The 20,214-nt window shown below is 36.2% G+C and overlaps 1 protein-coding gene across 8 annotated transcripts in view; it reads left to right on the top strand.

The window, feature by feature from the left end:
- Window positions 1-11,858, top strand: part of EXOC1 (exocyst complex component 1) — a 63,127-nt gene extending 51,269 nt beyond the window's left edge. For all 8 annotated transcript variants that reach the window (XM_066280525.1, XM_066280523.1, XM_066280518.1 and 5 more), the window contains 4 exons: window positions 4,244-4,427; window positions 6,671-6,870; window positions 8,983-9,177; window positions 11,188-11,858. In XM_066280525.1, coding sequence (XP_066136622.1) covers window positions 4,244-4,427; window positions 6,671-6,870; window positions 8,983-9,177; window positions 11,188-11,340 — 732 coding nt within the window. In that variant the 3' untranslated portion in view covers window positions 11,341-11,858. The remainder of the gene's footprint in view (window positions 1-4,243; window positions 4,428-6,670; window positions 6,871-8,982; window positions 9,178-11,187) is intronic.
- Window positions 11,859-20,214: the final 8,356 nt, after the last annotated feature.

The following is a 20,214-nucleotide window of genomic DNA, read 5'->3' as shown; positions in this document are numbered from 1 at the left end:
ATGGGCAATTAAAATCCATATAATTTTTCATAGTTTAAAACAATAAAATATATTGCTTTTGAATGTATAAAAGTAATCTCTGTCCACTATAGATAACGGTTGCCTCAGTAGGCTTGTTAATCCTCCTTTCCTACTGAATTATTTTATTTGGTATTTGAAATACTATTAAATTTGACCATTTAAGACTTATCCTCTGCCCTCTCCCACCTTCTGAGAGGTGATGGTAAACCTGGAAGCTTGCAAGCTGAAAGGAAGAGCTACCAAAGGCTAAAACAATGAGTCATGTGACAGCTAGAACACTAAATCATGAGGACACGATACATCTCCAGAATAGGAAAGCTTTGTTGCTTTTATCAGTAAAATATAACTTTATATACCTCTCAACGCAGTAGAGCATAACTGTTAAAAAGCATGGGCCCTGGCTAGTTAGCTCAGTTGGTCAGACTAGAGCAGGGGTAGCGAACCTTTTTATACCTACCACCCACTTTTGTATCTCTATTAGTAGTAAAATTTTCTAACCGCCCACTGGTTCCACAGTAATGGTGATTTATAAAGTAGGGAAGTAACTTTACTTTATAAAATTTATAAAGCAGAGTTACAGCAAGTTAAAACATATAATAATAATTTTTTACTAAGTACTTTATGTCGGATTTTTGCTAAGTTTGGCAGAATAAATCTTTATAAAACAACTTACTATAGTTAAATCTATCTTTTTATTTATACTTTGTTTTCTCTGTTACCACCCACCATGAAAGCTGGAACGCCCACTAGTGGGCAGTAGGGACCAGGTTGACTACTACTGGACTAGAGCATCATCCCTAGACAACAAGGTTGCATGTTCAATCCCCGGTAAGGGCACACACAGAAAGCAACCAGTGAATGCCCAACTAGGTAGAACAACAAATGAATGCTTCCCTTCTCTCCCCTCTTCTCTCTCTCTTAAACTCATCAACCAATTAAAAAAAAAAAATTACACCCTGCTCAGATAGCTCAGTTGATTGGAGCATTATCCCAAAGCACAGAGGTTGCTGGTTTGATCCTGTGTCAGGGTACATACAGGAACAGCTCGATATTCCTGTCTCTCTGTCTCTCTCTTAAAAAAAAAAAAAAAAAGGCCTGACTGGGTGGTGGCGCAGTGGATAGAGCGTCGGACTGGGATGTGGAAGACCCAGGTTCAAGACCCTGAGGTCGCCAGCTTGAGCGCGGACTCAACTGGTTTGAGCAAAAAGCTCACACAGCTTGAGCCCAAGGTCGCTGGCTCAAGCAAGGGCTTACTCGGTCTGCTGAAGGCCCACAGTCAAGGCACAGATGAGAAAGCAATCAATGAACAACTAAGGTGTCGCAATGCGCAACGAAAAACTAATGATTGATGCTTTTCATCTCTCCATTCCTGTCTGTCTGTCACTGTCTATCCCTCTCTCTGACTCTCTCTGTGTCTCTATAAAAAAAAAAAAAAAAAAAAGAATGGGATGTAGTGTTAGATAGATGTAGACATAAGTTCAAATGAAATGTTTAGCACATTGCCTGGCCCAGAATAAGAGCTTACTGACTGCTAGCTCATAATGACAGTGGTGGTTGTGGTGGTGATGATGATACTAATAGTAGTAGTAATTACTAATAGTTTATTGAAGATGTTCATGTTACTCTCAAGTCAGGGAAGTAGAGAAAGGAAGTAAAATAAACCTAGAAAATGGTATAAACTCATATTTTCTCCTAACATGAATGTACTACTAAAGGATCTCCATTTGTCACTAAGGAAAGTACGGTTCCTTCTGTTGCCTGTCATCTCGTCTCTTCTCTTGTTTTAACTCACATCTTCTCGCAGGGTCTGGCAGACTGTGTGTGTTCACTAAGTATTACATGTTTCGGTATTTGGTATATCTCTCAGTATTTGGGACAAGACCAGGACCTAGAACATACCTTGAAAAGGTAATGAAGGGGGTCCTGGCTGTTTTGCTTAGTGGATAGAGGGTCAGCCCAGCATATGGATGTCCCAGGTATGGTTCCCGGTCAGGGTACATATGAGAAGCAGCCATCTGCTTCTCTTCTCCTCCTTCTCCCTCTTCTCTCTCTCTTCTCCTCCCATAGCCAGTGGCTCGGTTGTTTCGAGCGTCGACCCCAAATAAGGGTTGCTGGGTGGATCCCGTTTGGGGCACATGTGGTAGTCTGTCTCACTATCTCCCCTCCTCTCACTTAAGAAAATAAAGAAGTAATGAATGGGTCTGTGTATATTGACCCAAAAGCATGAATATCAGATGGCTATAGGAAGTGGAAGAGACAGCACCCAAGTTTGGTTCTTTTCAGCTGGTGGCCAAGCCCAAAGTATGTGGTGTTCTCTAAAGGACAGGATTAAGAAAGCTAGCCTTGCCTGAACTAGTTAAAATGAGAAAGTGCCTGACACATCAAGTACTACCCAAACTGTAATCTCTAGTCCTGAGCATATCTTGACCGCATGTAATGGGCTTTTCAGGATTTCTCACACTATAATGACATGAATTTGTGCTCTTAAACCTTTGAGAATAATATGATTTGGTTAAATTGTCATGGACAAAGGATGAACAAGTTATACAGTGATACGTGGCTAACATTGAAGTTGTAGCTAGACACTCAATAATCTCCAGACCCTTCTGGTGATGGCAGTATGGGCAATCAGCTGGAAGTTATGTATACCTTTAGCTTGAGAGAAGTGTTATTTTTATGAGGTTTAGTTCATTAAGACTCTTTATTTTATTTTTTTGATTGATTTTAGAGAGACAGGAAGGGAGAGAGAGAGAGAAAAGCATTGCTTTGTTGTTCCACTTATTTATGCATTCATTGGTTGATTCTTGTGTGTGCCCTGACTGGGGATCTAACCTGTAACCTTGGCATATCAGGATGATGCTCTAACCAACTGAGCTATCCGACCAGGGCTGTAATGACTCTTTTCTTAAAAGAAGGAACGATTTCTGTCTTACCAGTTACAAAGCCAGAGAAGACAGCTGTCATATGTTCTATGCATTTACATGCCACACAGAAGAAAACTCTTCATGTAGCTTACTAACAACAATAGACCAGCTTGCTATATACCAGGCACTGGTATACTTTGTACACATTATGTCATCTAATCCTCACAACCTCCTCCCTCCCACATAAGGTAGATGCTCCGAGAGATTATGTTACTTTACCCAGATCAACAGTTAAAAAGTGATGGAGTTGGTATTCATACCCCACAGTCTGGTTTCAGTACCTAGAATCTTACACTGTCTCCTGTACTGCATCCATTTTTATTCTTCACTGTTATCAATACTGAGGAAGTGGAATAATAGTAAACATAATATGAAACAGTTGGCAGTAAACACAGGATTTTCTTATACTAATGCCTGTAGCCTAAGTAATTACTTTTCTAATCCACATGTCATATGGTTTTCAAATTATACCTACAAAATCTCAACAGAATGAAATTTTAGGTAGAAGTTGAAAATGATCCAACAGTATTTGGCAGTATAATTCTTACTGTGAATGGATCTATATCCCTGGAGAAGTCCATGGAGCCCCTGTTGAATCCATGGATCTTTATGAATGCAGATATCTGGATTCTGTGTATGAACCATCCCTTTTGCACTTTGTCTCCATCGTACACAAGTACTTTAGCAAACTAATTTAGAACAAGTGACAAATATACTTGGAAAACAGACTATATAATCTCTATATAATCTAAATCCATAGTAGAAATGCCTATTCTCTTTCTCTGTTCTCACACCCCCAAAATACACAGCTTGCCTATCTAAACAAGTTTTAGGCTGGTAAGAATTGGAAATGGCTGTGGTTCTCAAACTTGGCCCTGTGGACACCAGCCAGAGGAGACCTGGAGCAATCCTGTGTCCCATGGGTGTGCTCTGGTATCAGCTGTGCCCCAAATGGGCAATTACCTATACTTATCATTAATAAGTGATAAAAATCTTTATTGGTTGATTTTACTTTGAAAAAGAACTTGAAGGTCATAGGCCTTGATTACATATTGTTTTAAATGGTTTGAATTTTTTTCCTTGGCTTCATTTTCTTAAATAAAATATATTTACTTTTTAATCTATAGAAATAGTTTTTCTTAGTTATCCCTATTTATTAATTTTTAATTATTAAGCATCCAAATTGTTCTAGCTACTAAATTATATCCTTCCTTTATGAGGTACATACACATTTGGTTATAATTATGTTGTTTCTAAGTTGCTTGGCTATCTCTCCCTTGCTTTCTGCCTAACTTTAGAGTAACCAAATAAGGCAGATGGAAGAGGTAAAGATCTCAAAGAAGAGTAAAGTGGGAATTCTTCCATTTGTTGCTGAATTTGAAGAATTTGCTGGACTTGCAGAATCAATCTTTAAAAATGCTGAGCGTCGTGGAGATCTGGATAAAGCCTATACTAAGCTCATCAGAGGAGTATTTGTTAATGGTAAGCTCTTGTTTTGGTCTAAATAATTTTTTGGTTGGTTTCTATATATTATTTTTGGTAACTCAGAAGCTGATATTCATACTCTATAGTCTTTTTTAAGTTTTCTGAAATTAAAGACTTCTTAATTTGAAAACACAAGCAGTACATAAAACCCATTCATATTGAACAGGGACCACTTAGATTTTAGGGTTCATATGGGCTTATCATGATGCAAAATTGAATTCATTTTTTTAAACACAAAAAATGACCCTCCAGATTACATTTACATTTTTGCAAGTCTTCTGAAGAGGATAGGCAATGATGTCTGTGACCTGAAGCAACTCAATTCACTTCTGTAGGCCTCAGTTTTCATATCTGTCACATGAGGTAGATTAATGCTAAACTTCTATAATTCACTGACTCCCTGTGTCAGATCCCACAATTAGGTTACAGAGAAACAGCATGGATGTGTCATTTATTTTGAAATAAATAACCTAATTGCATATATTCAGGAATTTTAAATGCTAAATAAAATTGACAGAAAGTAGGATCATCTGACCAATTAGATGTAACGTATTTTCAGTGGAAGCAGGTCCAGGGGAAAGATAGATAAATTATATGATTCAGTGTTTATATGGTTGATATTTCTTTTAATATTCAAAGTAGCCTCGCTTTTTCTGATTTTAAAGTAGCATTGCTCATTACACAACCCTAAAAATCAGAAAACAGATTTTAAAAATCAGATAATTTATAATTTCATCATGCAGAGGTACCATTCAATTTTATCCTTCTTATAAACTTTTTAATATTTCTCTCTCCCTTTTATAAATGTGCATATGTTGTACGTATATGTTCTCTAAGATAAGAAAAATTCATTATACCTTAGCTGTTTTGGTATAAACAGTCCTGCTGGACTGTGTGTGTGTGTGTGTGTGTGTATGGTGTCATTTTTTTAGATATATATATATATATCTCTCTCTCTCTCTCTCAAAATACAATATATATAATTTTTTTTATAAAAGAGCCAGAGGGACAGATAGACAGGAAGGGAGAGAGGTGAGAAGCATCAACTCAGTTGCGGCACCTTAGTTGTTCATTGATTGCTTTCTCATAGTGCCTTGATCAGGGAGCTACAGCCAAGCTATTGACCCCTTGCTCAAGCCAGCAACCTTGGGCTCAAGCCAGTAACCATGGGGTCATGTTTATGATCCCACGCTAAAGTTGTCAACCCCATGCTCAAGCTGGTGAGCCCATGCTCAAGCCGGATAAGCCAGGGCTCAAGCTGGCGGCCTCAGGGTTTTGAACCTGGGTCCTTAGCATCCCAGGCTGACGCTCTGTCCATTGCGACACTGCCTGGTCAGGCTGGACTATATCATTTTTAATGATTGCATAGTATTCCATCTATCAGTATTTATTTACCAAATTGCCTATTAGTAGGCATTTAGTTTGCTTCCAGTTTCTTGCGTATATTTTTGTATATTTGTCCAATAATTTATTTAGGATAAATTGCTAGAAATGGAATTACTGGGTCAAAAGGTTTATTATATAAATCTCAAGTCTTTTGCCAAATTGCCATTCAGAGAGGTTATACCAGTTTAGTGCTATGAACAGTTGGTGAAAGTTTCTATTAGATCTGCTGCAAAGGTGAAGATTACTAGGTATTATCATTTTTTTTATTCTTTGTCTAATTAACAGGCTGTATGTTTAATTTGCTTATGTTTTTTGTTTTGTTTTTTACCATGCAGGAGCTTTCAACTTTTGTATCAAATTTGTCTACCTTTCCCATATGACTTCTAAGTTTTGGGACATTCTTAGGAAGGTCATACCATCACAAAATTATTATTTTTTAATTACATATAATTTTCCTTAGTTCTTTTAATTGTATTCACTTTTTAAATTTATTTTGGTTTAGTTTTGCTTTTTACATTTTAAGTACTTGAGCAATTTAGAATTTATTTGGCTGAAGGATGTGGAACGGTAATCCAAATGTATTCAAAAGAACCAGCTGGTTGTCCTTACACATTTTGAATAATTCATCATTTCCCCACAAATTTGAATAGCCACCGTTATTATATATTAATATACGTTGGACTGTTTTAGAATGATTTTTTTCAGGTTTCGGTGGGTGTGAAGATCCTTCAGTGAAAATATTTTATTCCAGGAATATGCTTACTTCTTAAACTTACAGATGAAAACATCATTTATTTTTATAGCTAAATATACTCATACTCATATCAGGAATTCTTTTTTCTGTTTTTATTTAGTGGAGAAAGTAGCAAACGAAAGCCAGAAGACCCCCAGGGATGTAGTTATGATGGAAAATTTCCACCACATATTTGCAACACTTTCTCGTTTGAAAATCTCATGTCTAGAAGCTGAGAAAAAAGAAGCCAAACAAAAATACACAGATCACCTTCAGTCTTATGTCATTTACTCTTTAGGACAACCTCTGGAAAAACTAAATGTAAGTGTATTTTCATTTAGTATATTTTTCCTGGTTTTGAACACATACACGTTACATAATAAAACACAACCGATACATACTAAGTTTGTTCATGTGGAGGTGCAGGACGATAAAGAAGGAGGGAGTAAGTGACTAAAGCCACCAGGACACTGCTAGATGCTCTATATACATTTATTCTAATTCTTGTAAACAATGATGTGGGTAAGATAGTATTCTCCCTATTTTACAAATGAAGAAATGGAAAGGAAAGCAGGGGGCAAACCCTAGATTAGGCTTTGACCTTATACCAGACTTTTCCCATTTCATACCTCATAAATGGCTACTCTTTTTACTAGTGCAGATGAAGATTTTGAAACTTTATCAAGATAAAAGAAAATTCAAAAATTATTTTTGTTCATTGCCTTTTCCTTTCCTGACTTGAATCATTCCCCAGAGCAAGTTCAATCATTAAAATTAAGAAATGGCTTTAGAAAATTTGAGTAATGTTTCTTTATAACTGTGAGATACCAGGAACTTAATCTGGTTTATATTAATTATCCTATGGTGAAATTGGTTTCACTGTGCATCATTTCACTTAGTCAGTGGATTGTTTCACTTAATCATACACTCTATCAACGTTAAAACTTAATGTAGCCCTGGCCGGTTGGCTCAGTGGTAGAACATTGGCCTGGCATTTGGATGTCCTGGGTTCAATTCCCAGTCAGCATACACAGGAGAAGTGACCATCTGCTTCTCTACTTCTCCTTCTCCCCTCTCTATCTCTCTCCTCCTCCCACAGCCATGGCTCAATTGGTTTAAGTACATTGGTCCCTGGTGCTGAGGATGGCTCTGTAGAGCCTCTGCCTCAGGTGCCTAAAATAGCTCAGTTACGAGAATGGCCCTAAATCTGCCCCAAACGGGGTTGCCGGGTGGATCCTGGTTGGGTTGCATGTGGGAGTCTGTCTCTCTATCTCCTTTCTTCTCACTTGGAAAATAATTTTTAAAAAAATCAACAAACTATTTCCTCTATATCATAACTAATTAAAAGTTTATGTAGAAACAAAATTTTAAAAGCCCCAGGAATAGATTTGTCAAAAAATATCTTAATGAAAAATAAATAATAATTGCTAAGAAAATTTTAGCAGAAAGTATGAGAGGAGATTTGACTTGTCAGTATTCATAGTGTTAGTGCTCAAATAAAGGCATACTAATTAATAAAATTACATAATAAGAAAACAAATATACTTAAAAGACAACCTCAGAAGACTAGTTGTAACAATACAACAGTCAGTATATTTAATATAAGAGATCTTTTGAAAATAAATAAGCAAAGTACTAAGACACCAATATATAAATGGGCAAGCATTCTAAATATACCACTTAACATATGAAAGCACGTTAACTTCATTTATAGTAAAAAATTGTGAATTAAAACAATAAATAAACCTTTTTCATTCATCAAAATGGCAACGATTTTTTAAATTGTAATAATGCTCATGATAGTATGGTCATATAGCAGCCTCATATGTTGACAGAAATATAAATTGATTGAACTTTTCTTGGAAGCAATTTGTGTATATGAAAAATCTTTAGAATACTTTTACAAGTATACTCCTCAACTGAGGAATTATAGTCCTAGTAATTTATGCTGGAAAGTTAACAGTAATGTGGGTAAATACTTATGTGCAAAAGATATTTATGACAACTGTATTTATAATAGGTTGTTTTAAATCTGAGTAGATTTTGCCAACTCTGAAAACAAGGTGAAAAATATTAAATATCCAATTCTGGAGAAATGAATAAATAAATTGTAGTTATGTCATTAGATGGAATACAGTGCAGCCATTAAAATGTAAAACTCAGGAAAAAATAAAATAATAAATGAAAAATACAACATAAAAATTATAATCTTCATTTATGTACGCACACATCAAAAGACTAGAAAAATATCTAAAATGTTAACAGGGATTATCTCTGAGTAGTATCATAATAGGTGATTGCTATTTTATCATTTATACTTTTATACATTGCCTGGTTTTACATAGTGAATGTATACTATTTTATGGATTTTTAAAAAATTTAAGTGAAAATAATAGCAATTCTTTGCCATTATTTCTTTTCATTTCCTTGAAGCATTTCTTTGAAGGCGTTGAAGCTCGTGTAGCACAGGGTATAAGAGAGGAGGAAGTAAGTTATCAACTTGCGTTTAATAAACAAGAACTTCGAAAAGTTATTAAAGAGTATCCCGGAAAGGAAGTGAAAAAAGGTCTGGATAACCTCTACAAGAAGGTTGATAAACATTTATGTGAAGAGGAAAACTTACTGCAGGTATGCTTGGTTCCTGTAACCATCCTAGATTGCACAACCTTACATATATTGCTTTCTTCCAAGACAGTCCTCTAGAAATGATACTGTTTCTAATCTTTGTACAAGAGGAAAGTTCCATAAAGTATAGACCAGACTAATAAATTCTGAGGAAGAAAGGAATAATATTTATATAAGTTTATGTGGCTTTTCTGTTTATTTTATATGTATGTTTTACTGTTTTGAGGCATTAAGTTGTTTTTATTGAGGGATGGGTTTTTGTGGGTTTGGGGGAGTTTTTATATTTTAGAGAAGTGGACTATATAGTATAATACGTTGGAGTGATTCTGATCATGGGGTTTGGAGTTAGAAATGTGTTCATGGCCCTGACCCAGTGGTTCAGTGGATTAAGCATTGTCCCGGCACACCAAGGTCACTGGTTGGATCCCCAGTCAAGGCATATATAAGAAGCAACCAATGAGTGTACAACTAAATGGAACAACTAAGTAGAACAAGTTGATGCTTCTCTTTCTCTTTTGCTCCCCCTCCCTACCCCCAGCTTCCTCTCTCTCAAATCAATGGGGGAAAATTTTTTTAATTATAAAAGAAAATTGATTGTAATCTGGGTCTAGATCAAGCTACATGACTTTGGGCAAGTTAGTTAACATTTTTGAGCCTCGTTTTCCTTATTTTAAAAGTAGAAATAATACCTCTCTCATATAGTAGATACTACTGTTATTGTCATTGTTATTTTTATAGATGAGAAAATCAAAGATTGAGAAGTGGAAGTAATATGACCAAGATTCCATGGCATATGGATGGGAGAGCCAGATTTAAACCTCAAATATAGCCATTATTCTTTATAATCCATACTGAAAGGCCCAGAGGAAAGTGAGAATAATTCTGATTTCAATATCATCAAAGTCTTTATGTGTTAGCTTCTGAAATTCAGATTTAACAGATAAAGGGGGAGGTAGACACAAATAATATGAGCTAAAAGATGAAAAAGCAAAAAGTGTAATACTATTTAGTAAATGGTCTTAAACTGACAGGCATTTGGGATTTATGAGAGTTAGGGTTTACCAGGAAAAACCTCCTCAGCTGTCGGACAGGGATGACGATTATAGTACCCTCCACCACCAGTTTGTCGTGAGACTTAAATAGGATAATATATACAGAAAGCACTTTGTGTTGTGCTGATACAAAGTCAATACCAACATATGTAACCTACTAGTATTAGCTAATGTCAATGTGTGCAGCAGATTCTGTCTCCGATGACTGTCTAAAGCAGGAGTCCCCAAACTTTTTACACAGGGGGCCAGTTCACTGTCCCTTAGACCATTGGAGGGCCGCCACATACAGTGCTCCTCTCACTGACCACCAATGAAAGAGGTTCCCCTTCCGGAAGTGCAGCAGGGGGCCGGATAAATGGCCTCAGGGGGCCACATGCGGCCCGCGGGCTGTAGTTTGGGGATGCCTGGAAAGATTATATATATACATTCCTTGGATTGCAAATAAATCCATTTGTCTCTTCTTGGTGTCCACCATAGAATCAAGCAATGTTTTGTATCATCAATTTTAGATGAAATTTTTAAACTTTCATTTGAAATGAAACGTAAGCATTAACTATTGCATTTCATTTAGTCACTAGTTTTAGTTCCATACATAGTTATGCACCTCCATATCTGTGCTGGATACTGTAATAGATATAACAATAGCTAAAATGTAATGAGTGCTGTGTCAAACCCCATTGTAAGCACTTCACATATGTTCATGCATTTCATCCTCACAAGAAACTTATAAGGAAGATATTACTATTATTACCCCAAATTACAGATGAAGAATGTGAGGCACAGAGTGATGGTATAACATATGCAAGGTCACATATTAGAAGTAGGAGGAGCCAGGACGTATGTTTTTAACTATTAGACTCTGCTTCATTCTTAAAATATGTCTTAACATTATTTCTGAATACTTGATTGTATATTATTTGTGTTCATAGTTGAATGACTTTTATTTTCATTTTTATAATAGGTAGTATGGCACTCCATGCAAGATGAATTTATACGCCAGTACAAGCACTTTGAAGGTCTGATAGCTCGCTGTTATCCTGGGTCTGGTGTTACAATGGAATTCACTATTCAGGACATTCTGGATTATTGCTCCAGCATTGCTCAGTCCCATTAAGACAAAAGATAAATGAAGAAAGCACTCTGAATATACTTGACACTATCAAAAATTTCAGCAACTATTTTGAGAACCCACACTTGAAATACTCAGACTTGAAATACATTTATGTCGTATTAAATGTCAGACAAATGGATAATACCATACTACAAATATTCAAGAGCAAAATTCTAACTTATATAACAGTTTTATTTGATCAATAGGTTGTGTATTAACTTTAAAGTATTTATCTTATAAAACGCCTTTAGCATTTTTCTATGGCTGAACAGGAAATTCTCCTTTATTGCCTAGCTATTATATTTGTGAGTGGTTATTCTATGAGTAATGCATTGGGAGTTTTTCAGCTTCCACTATTGCTTATGAATCATGTAACTACTAAACATTGTACAGAATTTTTTCCTTCTGTCTAACGTGTATGTGGATAAAGGATCTTGTAATGATCAGTTGTAAACTTGGATTTTGAGGATTATGTGACTATGTAACAATGATTCTGAAATAAATTTTCAAAAAAGTTGAAATTTGGTATTAGAGCTGTTATATGCTTAAGAGATCAATACACAAAAAGTTACCACAAAACACAAAATTTAATTACATGTCCATTTACTATAAAACACTTAAAAGTGTAATAAGAAAATTAAAGTAATTTATAATAGCATAAAAATATTTAGTATTTGGGTCTAAATCTAACAAAACATGCTATAGACTAAGTTGTATCCCTCCCTAAGATTCACATATGGCTTGTCCCCGCATGTGACTGTATTAGAGATACGGCCTTTAAGGAGGGGTGTAAGGCTAAATGAGGTCATACAGGTGAAGCCCTGGTCCAGAAGAGCTGGTGCCCTTAGAAGAGGAGACACCAGAGTTTCCTCTCAGACATCTGAGGAGACAGGAAGGCAAGGAAGAGAGCTCCCACCAGAACCCAGGATGCTGGCACCCTAATCTCGGACTTCCAGCCTCCAAAACAGAAAATAAATCTATTTTTTAAGCCACCCGATCTATAGTATTCTGTTAGGAAAGCCTGAACTAATACAAGATGTTTAAGACCTTTATGGAGAAAATTATGAAACTGCTGAAAGATACCAAAGAAGGCCAAATTAAGTGGAGGATAGTTCATGTTGCTAGATAAGAACGCATAACATAGTAGGTATGGCAGTTCCCAAATTTAAAGATTCATGCAGCTTTCCAGTTCAGCATGTAAGAAGCTTGGAAGTTGCCTCTCCATCCTCTTACTAAGCAAAAAGCTGATCAAACTGAAAAATCAACTCTTAGATTGGTGAGAAAAGTGGGTCACAAGGTGAATCGCTGTACCGTACAACTAGAGCGATGGCCGGAGAATACAGAGAACCACAACCAAGCAGAGCACCCACAGGAACCGGCGCTGAGGCAGGTAAAACTCATCAACTAGTTGACTAATTGCTGGAGGCTGTGTGTGAATAAGTCAGAGAAATAAAAACCCAGGGGGAACCCAATCCTTGGGACCCCCCTACACACACACTTTTTTTTATTTTGGCCTCCTGTAATTCTACCAGGTCACACAGTGAATATCAAGAGAAAAATCTGTGCTTCTGGCAAGGGGAGAAGAAAGGAACCATTTTTGAAATATGCCAGAGCCTTCTAGTTTTAACAAGTTCTGCCCTCAGGAGAAACTTGAACCAGAGCCTAACCTGGGAGAAAGGCAATTCCCAACTCTAGCTGGCTGAGGACTCTACATGGAGGAAGGGAAATACCCAACTTCAACCCACTCTAGTTGTCCTTTCCCACCTAAAGGGGTCAGGGGGCTGAAAAGCATAGGTGACATTCACAGTGCAGAGGCAAAGGCTTACTAAAAGAAAGATCCACTTATAGGACAGTGGACCACTTCCCCTTTCCTCACTGCATTACTATAGGTTCATTTACAGCAGTTCATTTTACCCAGCATTATCTCCAACCATCAAGAAAAAATTACAAGACATACTGAAAGGCAAAACATGAAAAATAAAAAACCAATTTGAAGAGACAGAGCAAGCATCAGAATAATACTCAGATATGGCAGAAATTTAGAATAACTGATTAATATACTAAGCACTGTAATGGCTAAACAATATGTAAGAACAATGGGACATTGTTAGCAGAGAAGTGGAAATTCTGAAAAAGTACCAGAAGAAAATGCTGAAGTACCAAAACACAGAAATGAAGGCTGCCTTTGATGGGCTTATTAGAACACTGGTCATAGCTGAGGGAAAAAATCAGGTACAGGATATATCAATAGAAACCTCTAAAACCAAAAAAGCAAAGAGACCAAAGGCAGGAAAAAACAGAACAATACCCAAGGCCTGTGGGTACGGAAGGTGTAACATGCATGTAATGAGAATACAGAAAAAAAAAGGTACAGAAGAACTATCTGAGACTGAGAATTGTGCCAACTTAATGTCCTACAAACCAACAAATCTAGGAAGCTTAGAGAATACTAAGCAGAATGAGTGACTGAAAAACTACATCTATGCATATTATTTTCAAGCTACAGAAAATCAAGAATAAAATTTTTTAAATTCTAAAAGAAGTCAGAGGTAAAAAACACCTTACCTATGGAACAAAGCTAAGATTTACATATGACTCCTCCTCAGTAACTATGTAAACAAGAAGAGAGTGGAGTGAAATAGAGTATTCAGAGGAAGAAAAACAGCAACATAGACTTCTGTACTTTGTGAAGTTATCCTTCAAAAGTGAATAAGAGATACTTTTCTCAGAGAAAAAAAAAAGTGAGGATATTTGTTGCCAGTAGACCTGCCTTACAGGAAATATTAAGAGATCTTCTTTAGGAGAAGGAAAATGATATAGGTCAGAAATTCAGAGCTGCAGAAAGAAAGGAAAAAAAATGGAAGGAAATGATATAGGTCAGAAACTCAGAGCTACAGAAAGAAAGGAAGAAAATCAAAGAATCAATAAATGAAAGCAAAATAAAATATTCTTACTTTTTCTAACATATAACAGTTTTTCAAAATAATAGCAGCAATGTATTCAATAATGTATGCATATACATGTACTTATGTATGCTTATGTATATGTGAAATGAATGATAGCAATGATACAAGAGATGGGAGTGAATGAATAAGTGTATAAGTACACTTACTGTTCATGAAGCAGGATAGGGTGATATCAAAGAAGACCTGGATAAGTTGTATATTGCAAACTCTAGGGACACCACTTAAATTTTTTAAGAAGTATAATTGATATACTAAAAATGGAAAGAAGATGGAGTCATAAAATCAGTTAAAGCCATGAAAAAAAACAAGGAAGACAAAACTAGGAACAAAAAACAAGGGCAACAAATAGAAAACAGTAACAAATATTGTAGCTATTAATCCAAGTAAATAAAAAATCTATTTTAGCTACATATTATAGTGTAGGGAAATGTAGGAAAATAATTTCAAGTAAAAAAGGAAATCAATAGAATTAAAACAATATCCTATAGATATAAAAGTTCAAAATTTTTCTAAATTAAACAATGTTATTTAGTTACAAATATGCTAAAAAGAAAAGCAAGGGAATGATGGCAACATTCTGGAAAGGTGATTGGAGGAAGGAAGGGAAAGATTAGCATCTGGCAGGGACACAGGATTTTAAAGACACGCGGTAATGTTCTTAAACTGGACAGTGGGTACGTGGATTTCATTGTACAAGGATATTTCAATCCTTTACACAGGTAGTTCTCAAACTTTTTGAAGTCGGAGTGCATTTAAAATCCTACAAATAATTGTAGGCACACTATATACAAATTTCTGAGAAATATGTTATAATAATTAAGTCAAATATTAAAGAAAAAATAAAGTCCAAGTGTAATTTTATGGTAATAAAACAAAACAAATATGACAAAATTAAATTTATTCTGACATTAGAAAACATTTTTATGTTATATTTTTGAGATATGCTTTTTAGAATTCATGAAAAAGAGGAGTTAAAAAAATTTAAAAATGACAAAAAAGTGATCTTTTTATAGTATATACAGATACATTCTTAGTAAGATTTAGTAAATTCGGCAAGGTCCCAGCACAAATGTGTTAAGTTTTTTCATTCTTGTGTTTATGAGAAACATGAGCCTGATGTGTCCTAGTGATTTCTTCAATGTTTGGGCATATATTTGAAAGGCAAACTCTCATTTCCTCATCAATACATCGAAGAATTCCTCTCTTTTTACTCTTAATTGTGTTGAGGGTAGAAAATCCTAATTCACATAAATAGGATGTTGAAAATTATAGTAAAATGTTCAATGCTTTTTTAGATATTGCCACATATTCTTCTTTTATAGAAATTCAAAAGGCTTCAAGAGACAATTCCTTATGTTTAATCATCAATCCAAAACCCCCACCATACATATCTTCTTAACTTTACATCAAACAAAGGATAGAAGAAACTTGCCTCCAGTCTTTCCAGGGAACATGGGGGGTAGTGTAAACAATCCAGCACCACAGCTTAACAGCCTTTTGCAACCTAATCAGGCAAGTGAGGTGGGGGGTTGGGCAGACTGTCAGCTTACAGCCAATTCCCCACACCTCTGTCCCCCAAAAATCTAAACTCCAAAAACCCTGTTGGTTTCTGGTCCCCAACAGGCACATATTTCTGTGGAATATCATAGGGCGCACCTGGAAATCTAGGGCGCACCAGTGTGCCCTGGCGCACACTTTGAGAACCACTGCCTTACACATACCTTTTTAATCTTATTTTATATCAGTTCAATATAGTAAAAACTTTAAATCAAATTTGTGTGTATGTTTTTTATATATAATAAAACTGAACATTTATAGATAACAATCTGCAGCCAAAGTATTAAAAGATCAAGATCCAAGCCAAGTATTAACAGAGCTGATACTCCATACAACACTTAATTCCTTCTCAAAGTGCTGGTGTTTTCCTCTTCTCATAGCAGGGATGATGCAGGTATAAATATATATCACATGTAAGGACCAAACACTGTCTAATATCTCCACTAACAACTGAGGTGGCAGGGCTTCTATTTAAAAGGTAGTGGATGGCTTTCATTAGCTATAGTTTTCTAGACTGTAAAGACCTATGCTAGTGTTTGCTAGAAAGGATAGGCAAACAGACACATAGAAGTTTTGAAAAAAAACATTAAAAAGAATAATTTAGAGAATAGCTGTGGATGAAGAGTACTGGGAAAGTGAAAATGGCTATGCCAGTAAAGTTAAATATGTAATATCAGAGTGGTGTAGAGAAGATGACTAATTCCTAACTGTCTGCTTTGGGATCCTCAGTGTCTGTGCTTCTCCCACTTCCGTGTACACACGAAACAAACAGGGATTTTGTTGAAATACAGATTCTGATTCAACAGGTTTTGATGTGGTCCAAGACACTGCATTTCTAACAAGACCCCAACTACTATCAGCGCTGCTGTCCATATGTGCGTAGTCTACAGTTTGAAATGCAAAACTGCATAATGTAGAGTTCTATCACTCATACCCCCAAACAAATCAGGGTTATGTCTTTTTAATCCCTTAGGAGATAGCTGACATTAATGATTGTGGTTTAGAGAGTTCTCAGGTTGTTAAATTTGGTGGCACTGCAATGTAATGCTCACTTACCTAAACTCCTCAGTGAGTAGTGCTAAGTGCACTTAGGAGCTACTTATATTTTCAAAAGAGCACGGGGGACTGGTCAACAGGCAGCGGGGAAGATGGGACCTGGGAGAAAAATATATTTTAAAGGTGAGCAAAGCAGGTGCTACGGAGCAATGGGGAATACAGCAAGACAAAGTAACATCAACCCACGAGCAGTACGAGGAAACTGCTTGCCCAGCAATCTTGAAAAAGCAGCTTCTTCATTTAGATCAGTGTCTCAGTTTTAATTGCCTGTGCAAGATGGAGGTCTTTCTAGAGGTTAAATATTTTACCTTCTTGGCTAGAGGAGAAGGTAGGAAAGGAGAAATTAAGAAATTGAAAGGAAAACAACCAATAAAATCTTAATCATGAAAGAAAAATAATTGAAAAGATGTGCTCTGATATGAATTTCAAACTTGTCTCCATTTCATTTTAAACAGCCTTTCCTGATCTCCTTCGATTTACAGTGCATTGCCCTGTAATTAATTCTCTCATAAGAGCCTGTTCTTTTTCTTTGTGGCACTTACCATAATTTGAAATATATCTGTTTGTCTTTTTACTTCTTTGGTATTGTCTCCCTGCTTCGGCTGCAACCTTTACTAATGGATCAAGACCATTCTGTTTACCAGTATCTGTCCGGCACATGTAAGTACTTAATAAATATTGAGCTTAAAAAGTAAAAGGTGAAAACCTGAATTGTTAGTTTATGGGAGAAGGAAACTGTCACTCATATTTCTTTACTGTCCCTTCGATGTCTAGAGCATGACCATACACCTGACTGCAGGTTCCAACAGGGCAGAGGCTCTGCCTGCTTTGTTCACTGCTTGCGCCCAGTGCCTAATGTGCTGCTTTGCTCCACATGTTAAAGACTAATATTCCTTGGTGCCGAGTGAAGGAATTCTTATAAGGAAATTAACTCGCAAGCTAAAGAAAAATTGTGCTCTGCTCCCAGTTTTTACTCCATACACATGACAATCTTGCACATTTATGTGGTATAAATTCAACAAATGCTTGATGAATTAAATTCATGGAACAATCTCTTATGTAGAATTCAGATATGCTCCCTTTGGGAGGAGGGTTCTCTAGATCTACTTCTGTGAGCTCCTCTGGTAGACACTGTGGGCATTGGGGGTCTTCCTACTGTCCACTGGTAACGGCTCACTTTTAATAGGGCACTAACATGGCCAGGCTAATGTGATAAATCAACACTGGCATAAACTATTGGAACTGAACCTGCTGCTTATTCAAATCACTGGGGAAATGTTTAGAAATACTGTTATGTGCATCCCACACCAGACGAGTAATTAAGAATCTCAGCGGGGCCAGGATTTTTTATAAACCTCCCGAGTACCTATAATGGACAGCATGCTCGCACAGGTCCAAGCCAGCCATGAAAATCCCGTTTTCCTTTGCCCATATTTGGTTTAAGGCTGTGCATCTGTGTGACCCAGTTCTGGTCAGCAGATGTAAGAGAAACAGCCAAGAGGTCTTAGAAAAGATTTTCCAACCTGGCAAAAGAAGTTAATTAAGATATACAGAATCTTCGCCTCTATCTCTTCCTCCATCTTGGTATGTTGTGACAGGAGGAGATGGTCAGAGCTGCCACAGCTCTGATCATGAAGAGACACAGCTGACACAGTGAGACGACAGAACAAATAAAGCAAGTCTGCTTAACTCTGAATCTGCCCAGCCTTCTGCTTGTATGAAATGATTTAATGTCCTCATTGTTTAAGTCACTGTTCATCAGTTATTCTGTGACTTGCATGTAACTCATTTTCTTTTCTTACTTGCAATATAACCCCTACATGTTCTTTCATTCATAAATGCATTCATTTATCACAACAGATGTGTAGCAGTGAAAAGCATGCACTTTGCCATCAGACAGCCTTAGGTTTAAATCCCAGCCCTAACTGTTACTAGTTGCATGGCTCTCTAAGTTTTCCTTCCTCTCCTATAAAAACAATGGTGTCTATTTCATAACTCTATTGTGAGAATTAAATGAAACAATATGTGGAAAGCACTTAGCACAGAGCCTGGCACTGCACTCAATCAGCGTTAGCCTGCTAACATCCTATTACATGTCTGCTCTATCCCAGAAATTTCCTCTTGGTCCATTGCATTAAAAGAACAAAAATAATATTCAGTAATACATTTGATTATTATATATGACCTCAAGCTTTTCCAAGGCACAGTAATCATAATTAAAAATCTTATTCATAAACTATACTTTAGAATCTCCACATACCACTCAAAGTACAATATGAGATCTATAACTGGATAATGACTTGTTTGCTTTCTGGAAGCATTCTACGAAAAGAAAAAGAATAATCATCAGTAGTCTGGCTTCATTTATATGCAATTAAAGTTAGAAGGTGAAATGTGGACACAGCCACTCTATTGCAGATTAGAAGGTTAGTATTTTGTGGCCATATTACCCAAAGCAATATACAAGTTTAATGCAATTCCCATCAAAATTCCAATGACGTTTTTTAAAGAAATGGAACAAAAAATCATCAGATTTATATGGAACTATAAAAAACCCCGAATAGCCAAAACAATCCTAAGGAAAAAGAATGAAGCTGGGGGCATTACAATACCTGACTTTAAACTATATTATAGGGCCACGATAATCAAAACAGCATGGTATTGGCAGAAAAATAGACACTCAGACCAATGGAACAGAATCGAAATCCCAGAAATAAAACCACATATATATGGTCAAATAATCTTTGATAAAGGGGCCAACAACACACAATGGAGAAAAGAAAGCCTCTTCAACAAATGGTGTTGGGAAAACTGGAAAGCCACATGCAAAAGAATGAAACTCGACTACAGCCTGTCCCCGTGTACTAAAATTAATTCAAAATGGATCAAAGACCTAAATATAGGACCTGAAACAATAAAGTACATAGAAGAAGACATAGGTACTAAAATCATGGACCTGGGTTTTAAAGAACATTTTATGAACTTGACTCCAATGGCAAGAGAAGTGAAGGCAAAGATAAATGAATGGGACTACATCAGAATTAAAAGTTTTTGCTCAGCAAGAGAAACTGATATCAAAATAAACAGACAGCCAACTAAATGGGAAATGATATTTTCAAACAACAGCTCAGATAAGGGCCTAATATCCAAAATTTACAAAGAACTCATAAAACTCAACAACAAACAAACAAACAATCCAATAAAAAAATGGGAAGAGGACATGAACAGACACTTCTCCCAGGAAGAGATACAAATGGCCAACAGATATATGAAAAGATGCTCAGCTTCATTAGTTATT

The sequence above is a fragment of the Saccopteryx bilineata genome, chromosome 5 (assembly GCF_036850765.1).
Source record: "Saccopteryx bilineata isolate mSacBil1 chromosome 5, mSacBil1_pri_phased_curated, whole genome shotgun sequence".
NCBI classification, from domain to species: Eukaryota; Metazoa; Chordata; class Mammalia; order Chiroptera; family Emballonuridae; genus Saccopteryx; species Saccopteryx bilineata.
The sequence above is the reverse complement of the archived record's forward strand: the minus strand, read 5'-3'. Positions and strand labels throughout refer to the sequence as shown.